Raw genomic sequence first — 19,015 nt, forward strand, 5'->3', positions numbered from 1 at the left:
GACTATTCCTCTTCTCACCCTGTCTCTTGCAAAAATGCCATCCCCTTCTCGCAATTCCTCCGTCTCCGCCGCATCTGCTGTCAGGATGAGGCTTTTCATTCCAGGACGAGGGAGATGCCCTCCTTTTTTAAAGAAAGGGGCTTCTCTAATTCCACCATCAACTCTGCTCTCTCTGGGTTCCCCCCCCCCCTTGTCTTTCTCCCTGGGCCTCCTGTCCCATGATCCTCTTATATCCACTTTGTCAATCACCTGTCCAGCTCTTGGCTGCGTCCCTCCCCCTCCTGTCTTCTCCTATCATTTTGAATCTCCCCCTCCCCCTCCCACTTTCAAATCTCTTACTAACTCTTCCTTCAGTTAGTCCTGATGAAGGGTCTCGGCCCGAAACGTCGACTGTATCTCTTCCTAGAGATGCTGCCTGGCCTGCTGCATTCACCAGCAACTTTAATGTGTGTTGTCCAAAGATATTCAATCTTTTTCTATAAATCAGGTTCCCAAGTCCCAGTGACAGTTTTGTAAATTTTCTCTGTACTCTTTCAATTTTATTGATATCTTTCCAGTAGGTAGGTGACCAAAACTGCACACAATGCTCCAAATTAGGCCTCACCAACTTCTTATACAACTTCAACATAACATCCCATCTCCTGTACTCAATACATTGATTTATGAAGTACCAAAAGCTCTCTTTATATCCCTATCTACCTGTGATGTCACTTTCAGGGAATTATGGATAGGTATTCCCAGAGAAGGAAGTGGGAAGTGTTTCAGACTGAATCAGTTGAGATAAGCTTTACCTCTGTTGTCCCCACCCATGGCTTCCAGGGCAATACCCAAATGGCCGGCTTGTTCATATTTACCCTCCTGCTGGGACTGTGGCTCGTCCTCACATCCTCAGGCAGGCGAAGACTTATCATCAGTTTGAACGAGAATGAGTATGAGTTCTACATCCGTCACCACCTGGAGCACAAGGGGCCCCTGCATGAAATCTACATCCGTCTCAGGTCTCAGAAGACAGGTGAGTGAAACCGGATCCCATGTGGTCATACTAGCACAGAACATAGAACATTACAGCACAGCACAGGCCCTTCGGCCCACAATGTTGTGGCAATCTTACGGTCAATCTATGTACAGTACTGTGCAAAGTCTTTATCATATTGGTGTATAAGATGATGAGAGGCATTAAACGTGTGGATAGCCAGAGGCTTTTTCCCAGGGCTGAATAGGCTAACACATGGGGGCAGAGTTTTAGGGTGCTTGGAAATAAGTATAAGGGGGATGCCGTGGTAAGTTTTTCATACAGAGAGTGGTGGGTGTGTGGAATGTACTGCCAGCGAAAGTGGTTGAGGCGATACAATTGGGTCTTTTAAGATAGGTACATGGAACTTAGAAAAATAGACGGCTATGTGTAGGGAAATTCTGGGCAGTTTCTAGAGTAGGTTACATGGTTGGCACAATATTGTGGGGCAAAGGGCCTGGAATGTGCCGTAGATTTCTGTGTTTCTATATAAATATACACACACTCAGAGTAACTAGGGTGCCTAAGTCTTTTGTCAATGTGGATCAGAGAGCAAGTCTGTAAATTGGTGATTTGTTGGGAGCAAAGTACATTGTGAATGGCGAGGGTGGAGTGCGGAAGGAGGGCTGTGGGACTGTTGGCAAAGAGGGAGTGCCAGGGACGGGGAGTGGTGCAGGTGCAGATACACCCAGCCCTGAGATACCAGGCAAGGTCGTTTGATTCCAGACAAATGGTTTATTGATTATTACACAATGTCTCTCTAGTACTTCCTGCTCCCTCCCATTTCCCAACCATGATTTCCCTCTCCCTGCCCCCTTCCCATTCTCAGTCCACAACAGAGACCCATATCAGAATCAGGTTTATCATCACTCACATATGTTATGACATTTTTTTTTGTGGCAGCAGTACAGTGCAATACATACAATTACTACAACACTGTGCAGAAAGTCCTAGGCACCCTAGCTATATAAATACAACCATGAGATTCAATTTCTTGCAGGTATTCACAGTAAATACAAAGGAACAAAAAAAAAAAATTGAGAAAATTAGATGAAGAGACCTTGAAATTAAGTCCATAGGTTGCCCCTCTCCACGCATCTCCCTCCTGGCACTTATTCGTGTAAGCGGAACAAGTGCTACACCTGCCCTTACATTTCCTCCCTTACCACCATTCAGGGCCCCAGACGGTACTTCCAGGTGAGGCGACACTTCACCTGTGAGTCGGCTGGGGTGATATACTGTGTCCGGTGCTCCCGATGTGGCCTTCTATATATTGGCAAGACCCAACGCAGACTGGGAGACCGCTTTGCTGAACACATACGCTCTGTCCGCCAGAGAAAGCAGGATCTCCCAGTGGCCACACATTGTAGTTCCACATCCCATTTCCATTCTGATATGTCTATCCATGGCCTCCTCTATTGTAAAGATGAAGTCACACTCAGGTTGGAGGAACAACACCTTATATTCCGTCTGGGTAGCCTCCAACCTGATGGCATGAACATTGACTTCTCTAACTTCCGCTAATGCCCCACCTCCCCCTCGTACCCCAACCGTTATTTCTTTATATACACACATTCTTTCTCTCTCTCTCCTTTTTCTCCCTCTGTCCCTCTGACTACACCCCTTGCCCATCCTCTGGGTTTTACCCCCCTTCCCCTTTTCCTTCTCCCCAGACCTCCTGTCCCATGATCCTCTCGTATCCCTTTTGCCAATCACCTGTCCAGCTCTTGGCTCCATCCCTCCCCCTCCTGTCTTCTCCTATCATTTTGGATCTCCCCCTCCCCCTCTCACTTTCAAATCCCTTACTCACTCTTCCTTCAGTTAGTCCTGACGAAGGGTCTTGGCCTGAAACATTGACTGTACCTCTTCCTAGAGATGCTGCCTGGCCTGCTGCGTTCACCAGCAACTTTGTTGTGTGTTGCTATGATTTGCGGAGGGCTATTTCAAGGGTGAAGAGACAATTTTGAACGAGGTTGGAGGCGACATCGGATATACGACAACTCCGGCAGGGTTTGCAAGACATTACTTCCTACAAAGCAAAACTCAATAGCATGAATGGCAGCGATGCTTCACTACCAGATGAACTCAACACCTTCTTTGCACGCTTTGAAAGTGAGAACATAACTACAGCTGTGAAGATCCCTGCTGCACCCGGTGACCCTGCGATCTCTGTCGCAGAGACCGATGTTAGACTGTCTTTAAAGAGAGTGAATCCTTGGAAGGCCAAAGGTCCCGATGGAGTACCCGGTAAGGCTCTGAAAACCTGTGCCAACCAACTAGAGGGAGTATTCAAAGACATTTTCAACCTCTCACTGCTGTGGGCGGAAGTTCCTACTTGCTTGAAAAAGGCAACAATTATACCAGTGCCTAAGAGGAATAATGTGAGATGCCTTAATGACTATCACCCAGTAGCACTTACATCGACAGTGATGAAATGCGTTGAGAGGTTGGTCATAACTAGACTGAACTCCTGCCTCAGCAAGGACCTGAACCCATTGCAATTTGCCTATTGCCACAAAGGTCAAGAGTAGATGCAATCTCAATGGCTTTCCGCACAGCTTTAGACCACCTGGACAACAGGAACAGCTACGTCAGGATGCTGTTCATTGACTATAGCTCAGCATTTAACACTGTCATTCCCACAATCCTGATTGAGAAGTTCCAGAACATGAGCCTCTGTACATCCCTCTGCAATTGGATCCTTGACTTCCTAACTGGAAGACCATAGTCTGTGTGGATTGGTGGTAACAAATCCACCTCACTGACAATCAACACTGGCACACCTCAGGGGTGTGTGCTTAGCCCACTGCTCTACTCTCTATATACACATGACTATGTGGCTAGGCATAGCTCAAATACCACCTATAAATTTACTGATGATACAACCATTGTTGGTAGAATCTCAGATGGAGACAAGAGGGTGTACAGGAGTGAGATATGCCAACTAGTGGAGTGGTGCCGCAGCAACAACCTGGCACTCAATGTCAGTAAGGCTAAAGAGCTGATTGTGGACTTCAGGAAGGGCAAGACGAAGGAACACGTACCAATCCTCATAGAGGGATCAGAAGTGGAGAGAGTGAGCAGCTTCAAGTTCCTGAGTGTTAAGATCTCTGAGGATCTAACCTGGTCCCAACATATAAATACAGTTATAAAAAAGGCAAGACAATGGCTATACTTTATTAGGAGTTAGAAGAGATTTGACATGTCAACAAATACACTTAAAAACTTCTATAGTTGCACCGTGGAGAGCATTCTGACAGGCTGCATCACTGTCTGGTATGGAGGGGCTACTGCGCAGGACTGAAAGAAGCTGCAGAGGTTTGTAATTCTAGTCAACTCCATCTTAGGTACTAGCCTACAAACTACCCAGGACATCTTCAGGGAGCGGTGTCTTAGAAAGGCAGTGTCCATTATTAAGGACCTCCAGCACCCAGGGCATGCCCTTTTCTCATTATTACCATGAGGTAGGAGATACAGAAGCCTGAAGGCACACACTCAGCCATTCAGGAACAGCTTCTTCCCCTCTGACATCCAATTCCTGAATGGACATTGAATTTTTGGATCTCACTTTTTTTTAATATACAGTATTTCTGTTTTTGCAGGGTTTTTTAATCTATTGAGTATTCGCAATTGATATACTTTATTTTTTTTCTCTCTGCTAGATTATGTATTCCACTAAACTGATGCTGCTAAGTTAACAAATTTCACATCACATGGCGGTGATAATAAACCTGATTCTGATTCTGATTCTGGGTAGCTGCCCTTCAGGAGGAAAGACATGCGTGCCCCCTGGCATTTCATTCACTGTCAGACCCTGCGTGCCCTCTGGCATTTCTGCACTGGAACATATTCAGTTTCAAGTTCAACAAGATGGTGGCGTGACTGGTCGCAGCAGCTTCTACAGGGTCAACAAAAGGTGCTACCGTTATACTTGAACACACGTCTAATAGATCCTGCTATACGTTCAGAACTCAAAGGACCGCAGGTCTACACCATCACTGGTGGAGATAATGAAGGAACTGCACAACATGCTGCTGCCCGAGTCGATGGAGGCTTACAGGCAAATAGTGAGTGGCCAACACGCAAGACTCTTTGGACATTGTTAATCTGGTACGCCGCAAGTTCCATTTGCTGACTTATTGGATGTGAGCAGGGATAGATGGAGGGGGCCGAGGACTAGGCCTGAAATCACAGTGTTGCCTGTTTCAATCGCCTGGAGTGAGGGGATGAAGCCGATGCACTTCACCGGGGGTGGCGGTGTGGCATGGTATCCCGAATGGAGTTGGAGCTGCCCTACCAGGGATTCACTGGGCAGAAGACAAGCTCTGTTGTGGCCGACTGCAGTGTTGCATAGTGGGTGTCAGGGGCCAGTCGACAGATGATATCGGTGGGTTGGCGGGGGCCTGTTGACTTGTACGCATCAAGCCGCAGCGTCGTGGGTGGGACGTGGGCCTTCGGACTCTTATTACGTGATTGTGATCTTGTGTGAGTTTACTGTGTCAACGTCTTTGCACCCTAACCCTGTAGTAACACTGTCTTGTTTGGCTGTATTCGTGAGTATTCATGTATGGTTAAATGACGATTAATCTTGAAGTGAATTGAATTGAAAGTTAAGTTTGTGGTCACCCAGCCGTACATGTGTACCACCAAATGAAACGATGTTCCTCTGGACCAAGGTACACTCACAGTACATACAGCTCACGTACAAAGTAATAGTACTGCAAATAAATTAACCAATAACAGAATATATTCCAGAAGATTGACATTTAGCACAATGTGTATTTATGACACAAGTTAAAAAGTAGAATACTGCTGGCCCTCCATACGTGATGGTAGGGAGTTCAGTCCTCTCACAGCCTGGGGGAAGAAGCTGTTTCCCATCCAAACAGTTCTTGTCTTAATACCACAGTACCTCCTGCCTAATGGAAGGGGATGAAAGAGATTGTTGGATGGACGGGAGGGATCACTGACAGTGCTAAAGGCCCTGCATATGCAGCACTCCTGATATATCTTTAATGGTGGAAGACAGACCCCAGTGATTCTCTCAAAACACGCTGGAGGAACTCAGCAGATCGGGCAGCATCCGTGGAAAAGATCGGTCGAAGTTTTGGGCCGGAACCTGGGTCCTGATGAAGAGTTCTGGCCCGAAACATCGACCGATCTTTTCCACGGATGCTGCCCGACCTGCTGAGTTCCTCCAGCGTGTTGTGAGTGTTGCTTTGACCCCAGCATCTGCAGATTATTTTGTGTTAATGATTCAATCAGCGGTCGTTGAAATCCTTTGTAGGGACTTGTGGTCAAATGTTTAGCATTTCCTGTACCATCTTGTGATGCTGCTCTCGATGGTGCTCCTGTAAAAACTGGTTAAAATGGGGGTGGGGGAGCCTCACTCACCTCAATCTCCTCAGGAAGGAGAGATGCTGCTGTGCCTACCTGAGTGAAGAGGTGGTGTTGCGAGACCAGCAGAGATTACTGAAACTTCTCTCTTGTTTTCCCCTAGGTCAGGGGGTGCTGTACTATAGGCTCATCCTCAATGGGCCTCACATTGAGTTACTGAACCTGACCGGTACCAAGCTGACCCAGAACGCAGAGGTAAACTTTCTATTTTCATAGAACGCACAATACTCCATGTTCCTGAAGGTTGTTATAACCAGGGTGGTGACGGGGACAAGCTCCCACTACCCGTTAAATGCTCCCAACGGCATGCGCTTCAAATAGCCTCTGACAACCGAGTCCAGCTCCTGGCCTTCACGTGTGGCTTAGCTATGAAGCCTGACGTAACTGTTTCTACTGACAAGAGAAGGAGGGAAGGCAGGTTACTGGTGCCTCAAAACCAGTCACTTCGGACAGATGGGACTCGTCAGCCGTGGTTGGCAGCTCACCTAGGGGAAGGAAAACTCTGATCTCAAACCTCCGCAGGCTTGCGGCTATACCCTCTCATGGGGAAGGCTTGGGGAGTAAACGCCAAGGAAAGTATCAGGAGCTGGAGTGCTGGCAAATGTCTGAACCTCTGCGTGGAGGAATGAAAAGCTTGCATGTAGAGATAGAAACCAAAGTGTATTCATAGGAATTGCAACAGGACATCGATGGCTCGACTGAGCAACATTGCAACACAAATCATTGTCGAAACACAAGGACCCTGCGATAAGTGCTAATCGGGAGACTGCTTTAAGTAATCACAGTACACGGAAAACCCGTGCCAGTCAAAATAAACTTGACAAAGTTAAACAGAAGGCACAAGGGCTAACAAGTCTAGATAAGGCAACAATTGACAAATACCGGTGCACAGGCCCACAGGGCTCATAACAATCTTATCATCTTGTACACCTCTATCTTGTGACCTCTCATCCTTCTCTCTACAGAGAAAAGCCCTAGCTCACCCACCCTTTCCTCACAAGACTTGCTCCCTAATCCAGGCAGATTCCTGGTGAATCTCCTCTGCGTCCTCTCTAAATATTCCACATCCTTTCTATAATGAGGTGACCAGAACTGAACACAATGTCCTAAGTATGGTAATGTACTTCTAGCAACTTAGGAATGTGAGATTTGATGGAACAAATTGTGCATCTATGGTGCACATTGAGACCCAACATACACTGGGGAGGGGCGGAATCTGCTTTGTCCACAAAAAACAGAATTTCCCCCCAGTGGCCAACCATTTTAGTTCTTCTCCCCATTCCCATTCAGACGTATCGGTACCTGACCTCCTCTCCTGCCACGATGAGGCCACTCTCAGGTTTGGGGAGCAATACCTCATGTTCTGTCTAGGTGGCCTCCAACCTGATGGCACGAACATCGATTTCTGCCCCTTCCTCTTCTTCAATTTCCTACGCCCGCTCTGTTATAGGAGTCAAACTGGACACACTGGAGGCTGGGGTAGAAGGACGCTACGGAAAATCCTGGCAGTTCTGGACAATGTTTCTCACCCTCTGCATGCCATCTTGGCTGAACAGAGGAGCACTGCCAGTAATCGACTAAGACAACTGTGCTGCTCCCGAGAGCGCTGTATGAGGTCACTCTTACCTTCGCCCATTAGGCTCTATAAAGAATTAACCTATAGCCAGGCAAGTGATGACTACCTCCTGTTAGACTGCTGTTAACCTCTGTTTAGCTCTGTTCACCACACCCTGCTATCGCGGACACCCTGTGCAATACTACCATCATTTCTTATCCGCACAGCGTGAATGTGCACCATTACTGCACAATATTACGGTAACTCATGCTATCATCTTATCCGTGTGAACTTGGAAATCTTGCAGTACATCTTGTTTTTAAGGTAACTTAATTTTTTTATCCTTTCTTCTCTTAATATTTGTGTATCTGTGCACTTGTAATGCTACTGTGTCACTGTAATTTTCTTTGGGACCAATAAAGTATTTATCTATCTTACCTCTTCCCACCTGGCTATTACCTCTCCTTGGTAGTCCTCCTCCTTCCCTTTCTCCCTTGATCCACTCCCCTCTCCTATTAGATCCCCTCTTCTGTCTTTTCCACCCAGCTTCTCAGTTCATCCCCTTTCCCCCACCCACCTAGCTTCACCTATCAGCTTCTAGCTTCTTCTACTTCCCACCCCCCCACCTTGTTACTCTGCCATCTTCCTTTCCAGTTCAGAAGGGGGGGGGGGGTTCAGTCCAAAGCATCGACTGTTTATTCATTTCCAGAGCTGTTGCCTGACCTGCTGAGTTCCTTCAGCACTTTGTGTGAATTGAAGAGAAGTGGCTGTTCTTGATGCTGGTGAGGTGGGACTTCAGGCTTTTGTACCTCCTCCCCAGTGAGAAGATGGCCTGGCCCAGGTGGTGGGATCTTTGATGTTGGATGCTGCCTTCTTGAGGCAGTGTCTCCTGTGATACTCCCGAGGGTGGGGATGGACACACCCGTGATGTATTGGGCCGAGTGCCCAGGAGCTTGGTCGACAAGTTTGTCAGATCCATGATCCCAACAGGAGTCAATAACCTGGATGTAACCAGCTGGTGATGTATCCAGCTTTTTTGAAGGTTATCTTTATTTGTCATATGTACATCGAAACATACAGTGAAATGCTTATTTTTATGTCAACGACCAACAGAGTCCAAGGACGTGCTGGGGGCAGCTTACAAGTGCTGCCACACTTCTGGCGCCAACATTGCATGTGTAAGAACATAAGAACATAAGAAATAGGAGCAGGAGTCGGCCATCTGGCCCGTCGAGCCTGCTCTGCCATTCAATAAGATCATGGCTGATCTGGCCATGGACTCATCTCCACCTACCTGCCTTTTCCTTGTAACCCATAATTCCCCTACTATGCAAAAATTTATCCAGCCTTGTCTTAAAATTATTTACTGATGCGCCTCCACTGCTTCATTGGGCAGAGAATTCCACAGGTTCAGCACTCTCTGGGAAAAGCAGTTCCTCCTCATCTCCATCCTAAATCTACTCCCCCAAATCTTGAGACTATGTCCCCTAGTTCTAATCTCACCTATCAGTGGAAACAACTTTTCTGCCTTTATGTTATTTATTCCTTTCATAATTTTACATGTTTCTATAAAATTTCCTCTCATTCTTCTGAATTCCAGCGAGTACAGTCCCAGGCGACTCAATCTCTCCTCACAGTCTAACCCCCTCATCTCTGGAATCAACCTGGTGAACCTCCTCTGCACTGCCTCCAAAGCCAGTATATCCTTCCTCAGGTAAGGAGACCAGAACTGCATGCAGTACTCCAGGTGTGGCCTCACCAGTGCCCTGTACAGTTGCAGCATAACCTCCCTGCTCTTAAATTCAATTCCTCTAGCAATGAGGGTCAACATTACATTTGTCTTCTTAATAGCCTGCTGCACCTGCAAACCAACCTCTTGTGATTCATGCACAAGCACTCCCAAGTCCCTCTGCATAGCCGCATGCTGCAGTTATTTACCATTTAAATAACAATCTGTTCTTTCATTTTTCCTTCCAAAGTGGATGACCTCGCATTTACCAACATTGTACTCCGTCTGCCAGACTCTTGCCCACTCACTTAACCTATCTAGATCTAAACTCTCCATATCTTCTGCACAATTTACTTTTCCACTCAATTTAACATCATCAGCAAACTTAGATACACTACACTCGGCCTCCTCTTCCAGATCGTTAATTATATCATGAACAGTTGTGGGCCCAGCACCAACCCCTGCGAAACACCGCTCACCACCGATTGCCAACCCATGTATCCCAACTCTCTGCTTTCTATTAGTTAACCAATCCTCTATCCATGCCAATACATCACCCACAACTCTATGCATCCTTATCTTATGGATAAGTCTTTTATGTGGCACCTATCGAACACTTTCTGGAAACCCAAGAAAATAACATCCATCTGTTCCCCTCTATCCACTGCGCTCGTAATGTCCTCAACGAACTCCAGTAACTTTCTCAAACAGGGCCTGCCTTTGCTGAATCCATGCTGCGTCTGCCTGATGGACCTATTTCTTTCCAGATGCCTTGCTATTTCTTCTTTAATGATAGCTTCAAGCATTTTCCCAACTACAGATGTTAAACTAACTGGCCTATAGTTACCTGCCTTTCGCCTGCATCCTTTTTTGAACAGTGGTGTGACATTTGCCATCTTCTAATCTGCCAGGACCTGCCCAGAGTCCAGAGAATTTTGGTAAATTATCACCAAAGTCTCTACTATAACTTCTGCCATTTCTTTCAGTACCCTGGGATGCATTCCATCAGGTCCAGGGGATTTATCGATCTTCAGGCCCACTAGTTTTCTCAATACTACCTCTTTAGTGATAGCTATTGTATCGAGGTCCTCACCTCCCACCGCATCTATAACATCTCTCTTTGGCATGTTAGGCGTGTCCTCCACTGTGAAGACCAACACAAAATAGTCATTCAAAGCCTCTGCCATTTCTTCATTCCTAATATCAATTCCTCCTTTTCGTCCTCCAAGGGACCAACATTCACTTTAGCCACATTTTTCTGCTTTATATAATTAGAAAAACTTTTTTCTATCCATGTTTATACCTTATGTTCGTTTATTTTCATAATCCATCTTCTCTTTCTTTATTGCTCGCTTAGTGGTACTTTGTTGCTTTTTAAAGTTTTCCCAATCTTCCAGTGTCCCACTACTCTTGGTGACTTTGTAAGCACGAGCTTTTACTTTGATGCCTTCTTTTATTTCCTTAGTTATCCAAGGCTGGGTCTTCCCACCCTTACTTGCTTTTAACTGGAATATACTTTTGCTGAGCACCGTGAAAAACCTCTTGAAAGTCCTCCACTGTTCCTCAACCGTCCCACCATACAGCCTGTGTTCCCAGTCTACACTGGCCAAATCCTCCCTCATCTCGTTGTAGTCTCCATTGTTTCGGCATTCGAGTTGTGCATGCAGCTTATTAAGCCAAACCTGTACGTCTTTGGAATGTGGGAGGAAACCGGAGCAGTGGGAAGAAACCCACGCCGTCACGGGCAGAAATTGCAAACTGTTTATAGACAAAGCCAGGAACTCAACCCAGATCACCAGCACTGTAAAGTGTTTTGCTAACTCAAGCACCGGTGCCCCACAAGGCTGTGTACTCAGCCCCCTCCTGTTACTCCCTGTACACCCATGATTGTGTAGCCAAGTTTCCATCGAACTCAATATATAAGTTTGCTGATGACACAACAATTGTAGGTCGTATCTCGGGTAATGATGAGTTTGAGTACAGAGAGGAAATTAAGAACCTGGAGGCATGGTGCGAAGACAATAACCTATCCCTCAACGTCAGCAAGACAAAAGAATTTGTTGTTGACTTCAGAAGGAGTAGCGGACTGCACGATCCAATTTACATCAGTGGTGCGCAAGTGGAACAGGTCAAAAGCTTTAAGTTCCTCGGGGTCAATATCACAAATGACCTGACTTGGTCCAACCAAGCAGAGTTCACTGCCAAGAAGGCCCACCAGCACCTTTACTTCCTGAGAAAACTAAAGAAATTTGGCCTGTCCCCTAAAACCCTCACTAATTTTTATAGATGCACCGTAGAAAGCATTCTTCTAGGGTGCATCACAACCGGGTATGGAAGTTGTCCTGTCTAAGACCGAAAGAAGCTGCACAAGGTTGTGAACACGGCCCAGCACATCACACAAACCAATCTTCCATCCTTGGACTCACTTTACACCGCATGCTGTTGGAGCAGTGCTGCCAGGATAATCAAGGACACGACCCACCTAGCCAACACACTTTTCATCCCTCTTCCCTCCGGGAGAAGACTCAGGAGCTTGAAGACTCGTACGGCCAGATTTGGGAACAGCTTCTTTCCAACTGTGATAAGACTGCTGAACGGATCCTGACCCAGATCTGGGCCCTACCCTCCAAATATCCCGACCTGCCTCTCGGTTTTTTTGCACTACCTTACTTTCCACTTTTCTATTTTCTATTTGTGATTTATAATTTAAATTTTTAATATTTACTAATTTTTACTATTTTTAATATTTAACATTTGTAATCCAGGGGGCGGGAAGCGCAGAATCACATATCGCTTTTGATGATTGTACGTTCTAGTATCAATTGTTTGGCTACAATAAAGTATAAAGTATAACCACTACACCAAAGTTCTAATACCATTGCATGGTATCAATGGTATCAATCAAACATCGGGCCTTTAGACCCCAAAGTCAAACTTCCTCTCAAGCCCATCACCCCTACTGGGGCATAGGCTACTGACACCAGTTCACCAGAGTCCTCTGTCCTGGGACAGTAGAAGGCTTCCAATTTCACCACATGACTTCATACGTCTTCCAGGCGAAGATCCTTCCCCTCCCAGGGGTGAGGTCCCTGGAGCTTCTGTTGGCGTTTCTGTAGCTCTGGGTTTTTTTACGGGATGGGGTTACTAACCCCGTACAAAACCCTTCTCCTTTCACAGCCAGGCCCGTCCATGTCGGAGTTCAAAGCTAAACCTGTGATAACAATTTTCTTTCTCCAGAAACTTGAGAAACTGGGCCTGCGCCTGGCTACGAAGTTAAATCTGAACTACTTTGATTGTTCTGACGTCTCAACCAGACACAACATTAAACAGTGGCCGCATTAAGTGGACAGAGACCCAGGGAAGGAGCGAGCATTTACAACGGGACCCGTATCAGAATAAAACCCTCTGCTCAGCTTGTGTTTTGCCTGTTGTGCACCACTCCATGCCAGCTTCTGATGGTTCCTTACACAGCACTGGGTGCAGCTAACCTGGATTATTAGCCTCACAAACACAAGAGATGTTGGAAATCCAGAGCAACACACAAAAGATGCTGGAGGATCTCAGCAGGCCAGGCAGCATCTATGAAAATGAATGAATAGTTGACGTTTCAGACCTTGATCCTTCATGAGGACTGAAAAGAAAGGGGCCAGAAGCCAGAACAAGGTGATTGGGGGTGGAGGAATTCTCCTCCTTTCCTTTCTTCCATGGTCCACTCTCCTCTCCTATCAGATACCATCTTCTCCAGCCCTTTACCTATTCCACCTGTCACACCCCAGCTTCTCTTTTCATTCTCTACCCCATCCCCACCCATCTACCTTCCCCTCACCTGGTCTCACCTATCACCTGCCAGCTTCCCCTCATCTGGTCTCATCTATCACCTGCCAGCTTCCCCTCACCTGGTCTCACCTATCACCTGCCAGCTTCCCCTCATCTGGTCTCATCTATCACCTGCCAGCTTCCCCTCACCTGGTCTCACCTATCACCTGCCAGCTTGTCCTCACCTGGTCTCACCTATCACCTGCCAGCTTCCCCTCACCTGGTCTCACCTATCACCTGCCAGCTTGCTCTCCTTCCCCTCTCCCACCTTCTTATTCTGGCTTCCTGCCCCTTCCTTTCCAGTCCTGATGAAGAGTCTCGGTCTGAATTATCAACTGTTCATTCATTTCCATTGATGCTGCCTGACCTGTTGAGTTCCTCCAGCATTTGTGTGTGTTGCTCTGGGTTTCCAGCATCTGCGGAATCGCCTGTGTTTATCAAAGCAAAATAGTTTGTGGTGGCTTTTGCACTACTGTGGGAAATGAGATGGGCAATAAAATAAAACGGGAATTCCACATAACGAAACCACTCTGGAAGTTATTTTTTTACTTGTTGAGATGCTGTATGGATTAAAGCCTTCCAGCCCTTCAAACTGCACCACCAGCAAGTCCCGATTTAACCCTGGCCCAGTGACGGGACAATTTACAATGACCAATTAGCCTACTAACTGGTGTGCCTTTGTACTGCGGGAGGAAACCAGAGCACCTGGAGAAAACTCACGCATTCCACGGGTAGGATGTACAGACTCAGAGATCCAAAGTGTATTTGTTATCGAAGTACATGTGCAGTGTACAACCCTGAGATTCATCTTCCCACAGACAGCCATGAAACAAAGAACCACCATGGAACCTGTTCAAAGAAAAACATCAAACACCTACTGTGCAAAGAAAAGAACAAATCGTGCAAATGGCAAAAAAAGCAGGCAAAAAATACAGGATATAAAGCATCAAAGCACAGGGTCATTCCCACTGGCAGGAGAAGGGGCAGAGGCAAGCAGAACCATTTTTATTGAAAGGAGAAGGGGCAAAGGTGGTGGAACCATTTCTACTGTGGGATCTGAGAATACAGGTACATCGTTCATTGAAGGTAGGGGTGACAGGTAGATAGGGTGATAAAGAAAGCTTTTGGCACATTGGCCTTCATCAATCAAAGTTTTGAGTACAGGAGGTGGGATGTTATCTAAGATGTTGGTGGGGCCTGATTCAGAGTATTGTGTGCAGTTTTGGTCACCTACCTACAGGAAAGATGTAAATAAGATTGAAATAGTACAGAGAAGATACACAAGGATGTTGCTAGGACTTGAGAACCCTAGTTACGGGGAAAGATTAAATAGATTAGGACTTTATTCTCTGGAGTGTCGGAGAATGAGGAAAGATTTGATAGAGATAATCAAAATTATGACGCATATAGGTAGGGTAAATGCAAATAGCTTTTTGCATGGAGGTTGGATGAGACTAGAACTAGATGTCATAGGTTAAGGGTGAAAGGTGAAATATTTAAGGAGAACCTGAGGGGGAACTTCTTCACTCAGAGGATAGTGAGAGTGTGGAACAAGCTGCCAGTGGAAGTGATGGATGTGGGTTCGATTGCAACATTTACAGTCAGAGAAGTTTGGATAAGTACATGGATGGGAGGGGTGTGGAGAGCTATGGTCCAGGTGCAGGTCAATAGGACCAGGCAGAATAACATCTTAGAATAGACTAGATGGGACAAAGGGCCTGTTTCTGTGCTGTAGTGCTTTATTACTGTCTGGCTTAAGTAAACAACTTGGTCAGTGTGAGCCAGTGCGCTGAAGAGCCTGCTTCTGTGCTGTACAAGTCCCTGACTCTAAAATGGGAATGGGATACTGAACTTCAATGATTAGCTAGGATCATATTGAGGGGGTAAGCAGTCTGGAAGGGCTAAAAGTCTCGCCCTGCTCCTGTTTGCCTCATTCCTCGAAGTGTGGAGTTGCAGTTCAGCACATTCGCCAGCAGGGGGTGAAATGAGACAAAAAGTCTGTCAGCTGTGTCACCTGCTCCCCCTGCTGGTGGGATTCAGGACAGCATCAAGAACCAGGTTTCAGAACCAGGCTTAGAATCGCTGACATGTGCCGCGAAATTTGTTGTTTTTGTGACAGCAGTACTGTCATTACTATAGTAAAAATGACTATAAGTTGCAATCAAATGATAAACAGACACACAGAGTTCATGGATTCATAGACAGTTCACTACTTCAGTTGTGGTGATCCCAGAACGAGGGTTTTTTTAAATCCCTGACACAGGGTGTGAAATTTACTGTTTTGTACCTGTACAGAGAAAGACATAAAAATCTAGATTCAGATTCATTTATCTGAAACATACAGTGAAATGTGTTGTCTGCATCAACAACCAACACAACCCAAGGATGTGTGGGGGCAGCCCTCGAGTGTCACCACACATTCTGGCACCAACATAGCATGCTCACAATGCTTAGCAGAACAGCACAGAACACAGCAAGCAACAAAATAAAAACAACAGCCAAAACAAAGCCCCTTTTGCACCCAATCACTCTCACAGACACAGACACACACACACTTGGTCAGGCGCCCATCCCAGTCGCCACCCGGCTAATAGGATTCACCTGCCGCTCACTCCAGACTCGTCACCGGCAGCCTATTTAACCCCAGTTTTCATCCACAGTCCTTGTTCACTCCTCGAACCAGCTGGCCTCAAGAAGCTGCTCCTAACCTTCACTCTTCCTGCCGAAAGTTTATTTAATATTTATTTAGAGATAAACGCAGAACAGCCTCTTCTGGCCCTTTGACCTGCACTGCCCAGCAACCCCCGATATAACCCTAGCCTCACCATGGGGCAATCTGCAATAACCGATTAACCTGCTAACCAGTACGCCCTTGGACTGTGAGAGGAAACTGGAGGACCCGGAGGAAACACGTGTGTTCCACAGGGAGGACGTACAGACTCCCTACAGAGGACATCAGAATTGAACTCTGAACTCCGACACCCTGAGCTGTAATAGCGTTGCGTTGACCGCTACAATACTGTGGTGACCTTTTTGCCTGTCGTGGTTAGATTCTGCTCTCTCTTCATTCCTGGGCCCTTGTGGTTTGTTATTTGCGGTCTATTATTAAAGTTCTCACTCACTGCTGCACTGCTTTTGGGTCAAGTTTAAAGCCACTGCAGTCTTGTTGTCTTAAGCAAAGACTGTAAAGTTCTATTCTCTTCAAAGCCTCCTCTAAACTTCCTGACAGGCCTTCAACCCAGTTCTGGTTGCCTTCATGCTTCTGACCTGCAGTCCTTGGCCCCACTCTCTCAGACTCACTGACATTGGGCCTTTGGCCTCCAGACGTGCCGAAGAATTTCGAGAGGGTGCAGGAGAGGTTTGCCAGATTATGGTTACAGTTACGGTTACAGATCCCGCAACCCACCTGGGTTGTAGGGGCTCTGTACAGATGAGCTCTGCACCAGATGCCTCCATTTCCCACGCTTGTGGGCGAGTGCCTAGGTTGTGGCAAAGCTCTCTCCGGTCCACTCTGCTATATGGTCTGTCCATTTCTTCCTCTGCCTGCCCCTTTTTCTTTTCCCCTGAAGAATGGTCTTCAGAGTCCACTTGATCTTGTTATGTAGCCCTACCATCTCAGGTTTCCTCCTCTCTACTGTGGACAGTGGATCTTTGTAGTGTCTCATGTGCTGGGTGATGGTACTTCATTATTTGAGACGTGGTCTGTATAGGAGATGCCGAGGAGCCCTCTATTGCCTGGATCTTCATTTGCAGTTCTTTTGTTAAAGTCCATGTTTCATATGCATACAAGAAGATGGAAAGCACAAGTGCATGCAGAAGTTTCAGCTTGGATCTGAGAGCGATGTTATTGTCTCTCCAGATTGGTTGTAGTTTAGGCAGTGTTGCTGTTGTTTGGGCCGACCTGGCAAGGACATCAGGCTTTGATCCTCAGTTGATGATGGTGCCAAGATACTTGAATGGTTGACAGTCTCTAGCTCATGTCCACTGACTCTGATTTTTGTCGTGATTGGCTCCTCACTGTTTCTCACCAACTTGGTTTTCTCTGTGCTGACCTCCATGTTATATCTGGTGGATGTATCACCCAGATGGTTCACAAGGCAGGCCAATTCATCCTCACTTCCGCCAGCCCATCAATGTCATCGACAAACCTGAGGTTGATTATGATCTGTCCTCGATGCTGACTGTGGCAATATGGTCTTCCAGGGTGTTACAAGATAACACACACAAAATGCTGGAGGAAGTCATCAAGCCTGGCAGCATCTATGGTAGAGTGTAAATAGTCGATGTTTTGGGCTGACACCCTTCGTCAGGAAGGGGGAAGTAAGTCAGACTAGGAAGGTGGGAAGAGGAAAGGAAGAAGTACAAGGTGGCAGGTGATTGGTGAAACCAGGAGGGGGGGGAGGATGAAGTAAAGAACTGAGACGCTGATTGGTGAAAGAGATAAAGGGCTGGAGAAGGGGGAATGCTGACTGGATAAGAGGGCATGTACTACAAGGAGAGTTTGGACAAACTTGGTTTATTTGTCTGTGGCTGCAAAGGTGGAGAGGAAATCTGAAAGAAGTTTATAAAATTATGAGAGACAGATAATGTAGACAGACAGAATTGTTTTCCCAGAGTATAAATATCACATACAGAGATTTTAGGAGGGGTTGGGGAAGTTTGAAGGAGATGTAAATAGTATTTTTATTATTAGTGTCACATGTACCAAGATACAGTGAAGAGATTTTCTTGCATACTGTTCATACAGATCAGATCATTAGACAGAGATTCTGCAGATGCTGAAAATCCAGAACAACTCACACAAAATGCTGGAGGAACTCAGCAGGCCAGGCAGATCTATGGAGAGGAATGAACAGTTGATGTTTCAGGCTGAGATCCTTCATCAGGACTGGGAAGGAAGGGGGAAGATGCCCAGAGAACAGCCATGGATGCTGGGTGGATCATTTGTCAAACACAGACCAGTACAGCACAGGATCAGGCCTTTCAGCTCAGTGTCTGTGCATAACACAATACCAAATTAAACTAGAGCCTGTCTGCCTGAAGTGATCCACATCCCTCCATTTCCTGAGAGAATACTTAAGATCATTTCTGTACCTGCCTCAAATACTTTGTCTGGTATACTGACTGTCCTTTAGGTGAAAAAGTTAACCCTACAGTTATAGAACGTGGAATAGAATAGTACAGGAAAAGTCTCTTCAACCCACAAGTTATGCCCAACTAACTAAACGAATCCCTTCTGCCTATACAATGTCCATATCCCTCTGTCCACTGCACCTCGTGTGCCTATCTAATGGTCTCCTAAACACCTTTATTGTATCTGCTTCCACCGCCCACCCCAGGCAGTACATTCCAGGCACACACCACCCTCTCTAAAAATAACCCAGCCCATGCATCTACTTCAGACTTCCCCACCTTACCTTTCTCCCACGGTCCACTCTCCTCTCCTATCCGACTCCTTCTTCATCGGCCCTTTTCCAACTACCACCTCTCAGCTTCTCACTTCATC

The 19,015-nt window shown here is 46.4% G+C and overlaps 1 protein-coding gene across 1 annotated transcript; it reads left to right on the forward strand.

Moving 5' to 3' along the window:
• The first annotated feature begins 831 nt into the window (after nucleotides 1-831).
• On the forward strand, nucleotides 832-13,035 carry LOC140195737 (cation channel sperm-associated auxiliary subunit TMEM249-like). Its single transcript, XM_072254442.1, has 3 exons — nucleotides 832-1,012; nucleotides 6,513-6,604; nucleotides 12,931-13,035. The coding sequence occupies exons 1-3, from the start codon at nucleotides 832-834 to the stop codon at nucleotides 13,033-13,035; spliced, it is 378 nt and encodes a 125-aa protein (XP_072110543.1).
• Nucleotides 13,036-19,015: the final 5,980 nt, after the last annotated feature.

The sequence above is a fragment of the Mobula birostris genome, chromosome 3, assembly GCF_030028105.1.
Source record: "Mobula birostris isolate sMobBir1 chromosome 3, sMobBir1.hap1, whole genome shotgun sequence".
Taxonomy (NCBI): Eukaryota; Metazoa; Chordata; class Chondrichthyes; order Myliobatiformes; family Myliobatidae; genus Mobula; species Mobula birostris.

What these genes read in the sequence shown, in the direction of transcription:
- LOC140195737 (XM_072254442.1), top strand. Translation starts at nt 832, where the DNA reads ATGGCCGGCTTGTTCATATTTACCCTCCTGCTGGGACTGTGGCTCGTC. An exon ending in TCTCAGGTCTCAGAAGACAG is followed by an intron (nt 1,013 to 6,512) that starts GTGAGTGAAACC and finishes GTTTTCCCCTAG; the next exon opens with GTCAGGGGGTGCTGTACTAT. An exon ending in AGCTGACCCAGAACGCAGAG is followed by an intron (nt 6,605 to 12,930) that starts GTAAACTTTCTA and finishes TTCTTTCTCCAG; the next exon opens with AAACTTGAGAAACTGGGCCT.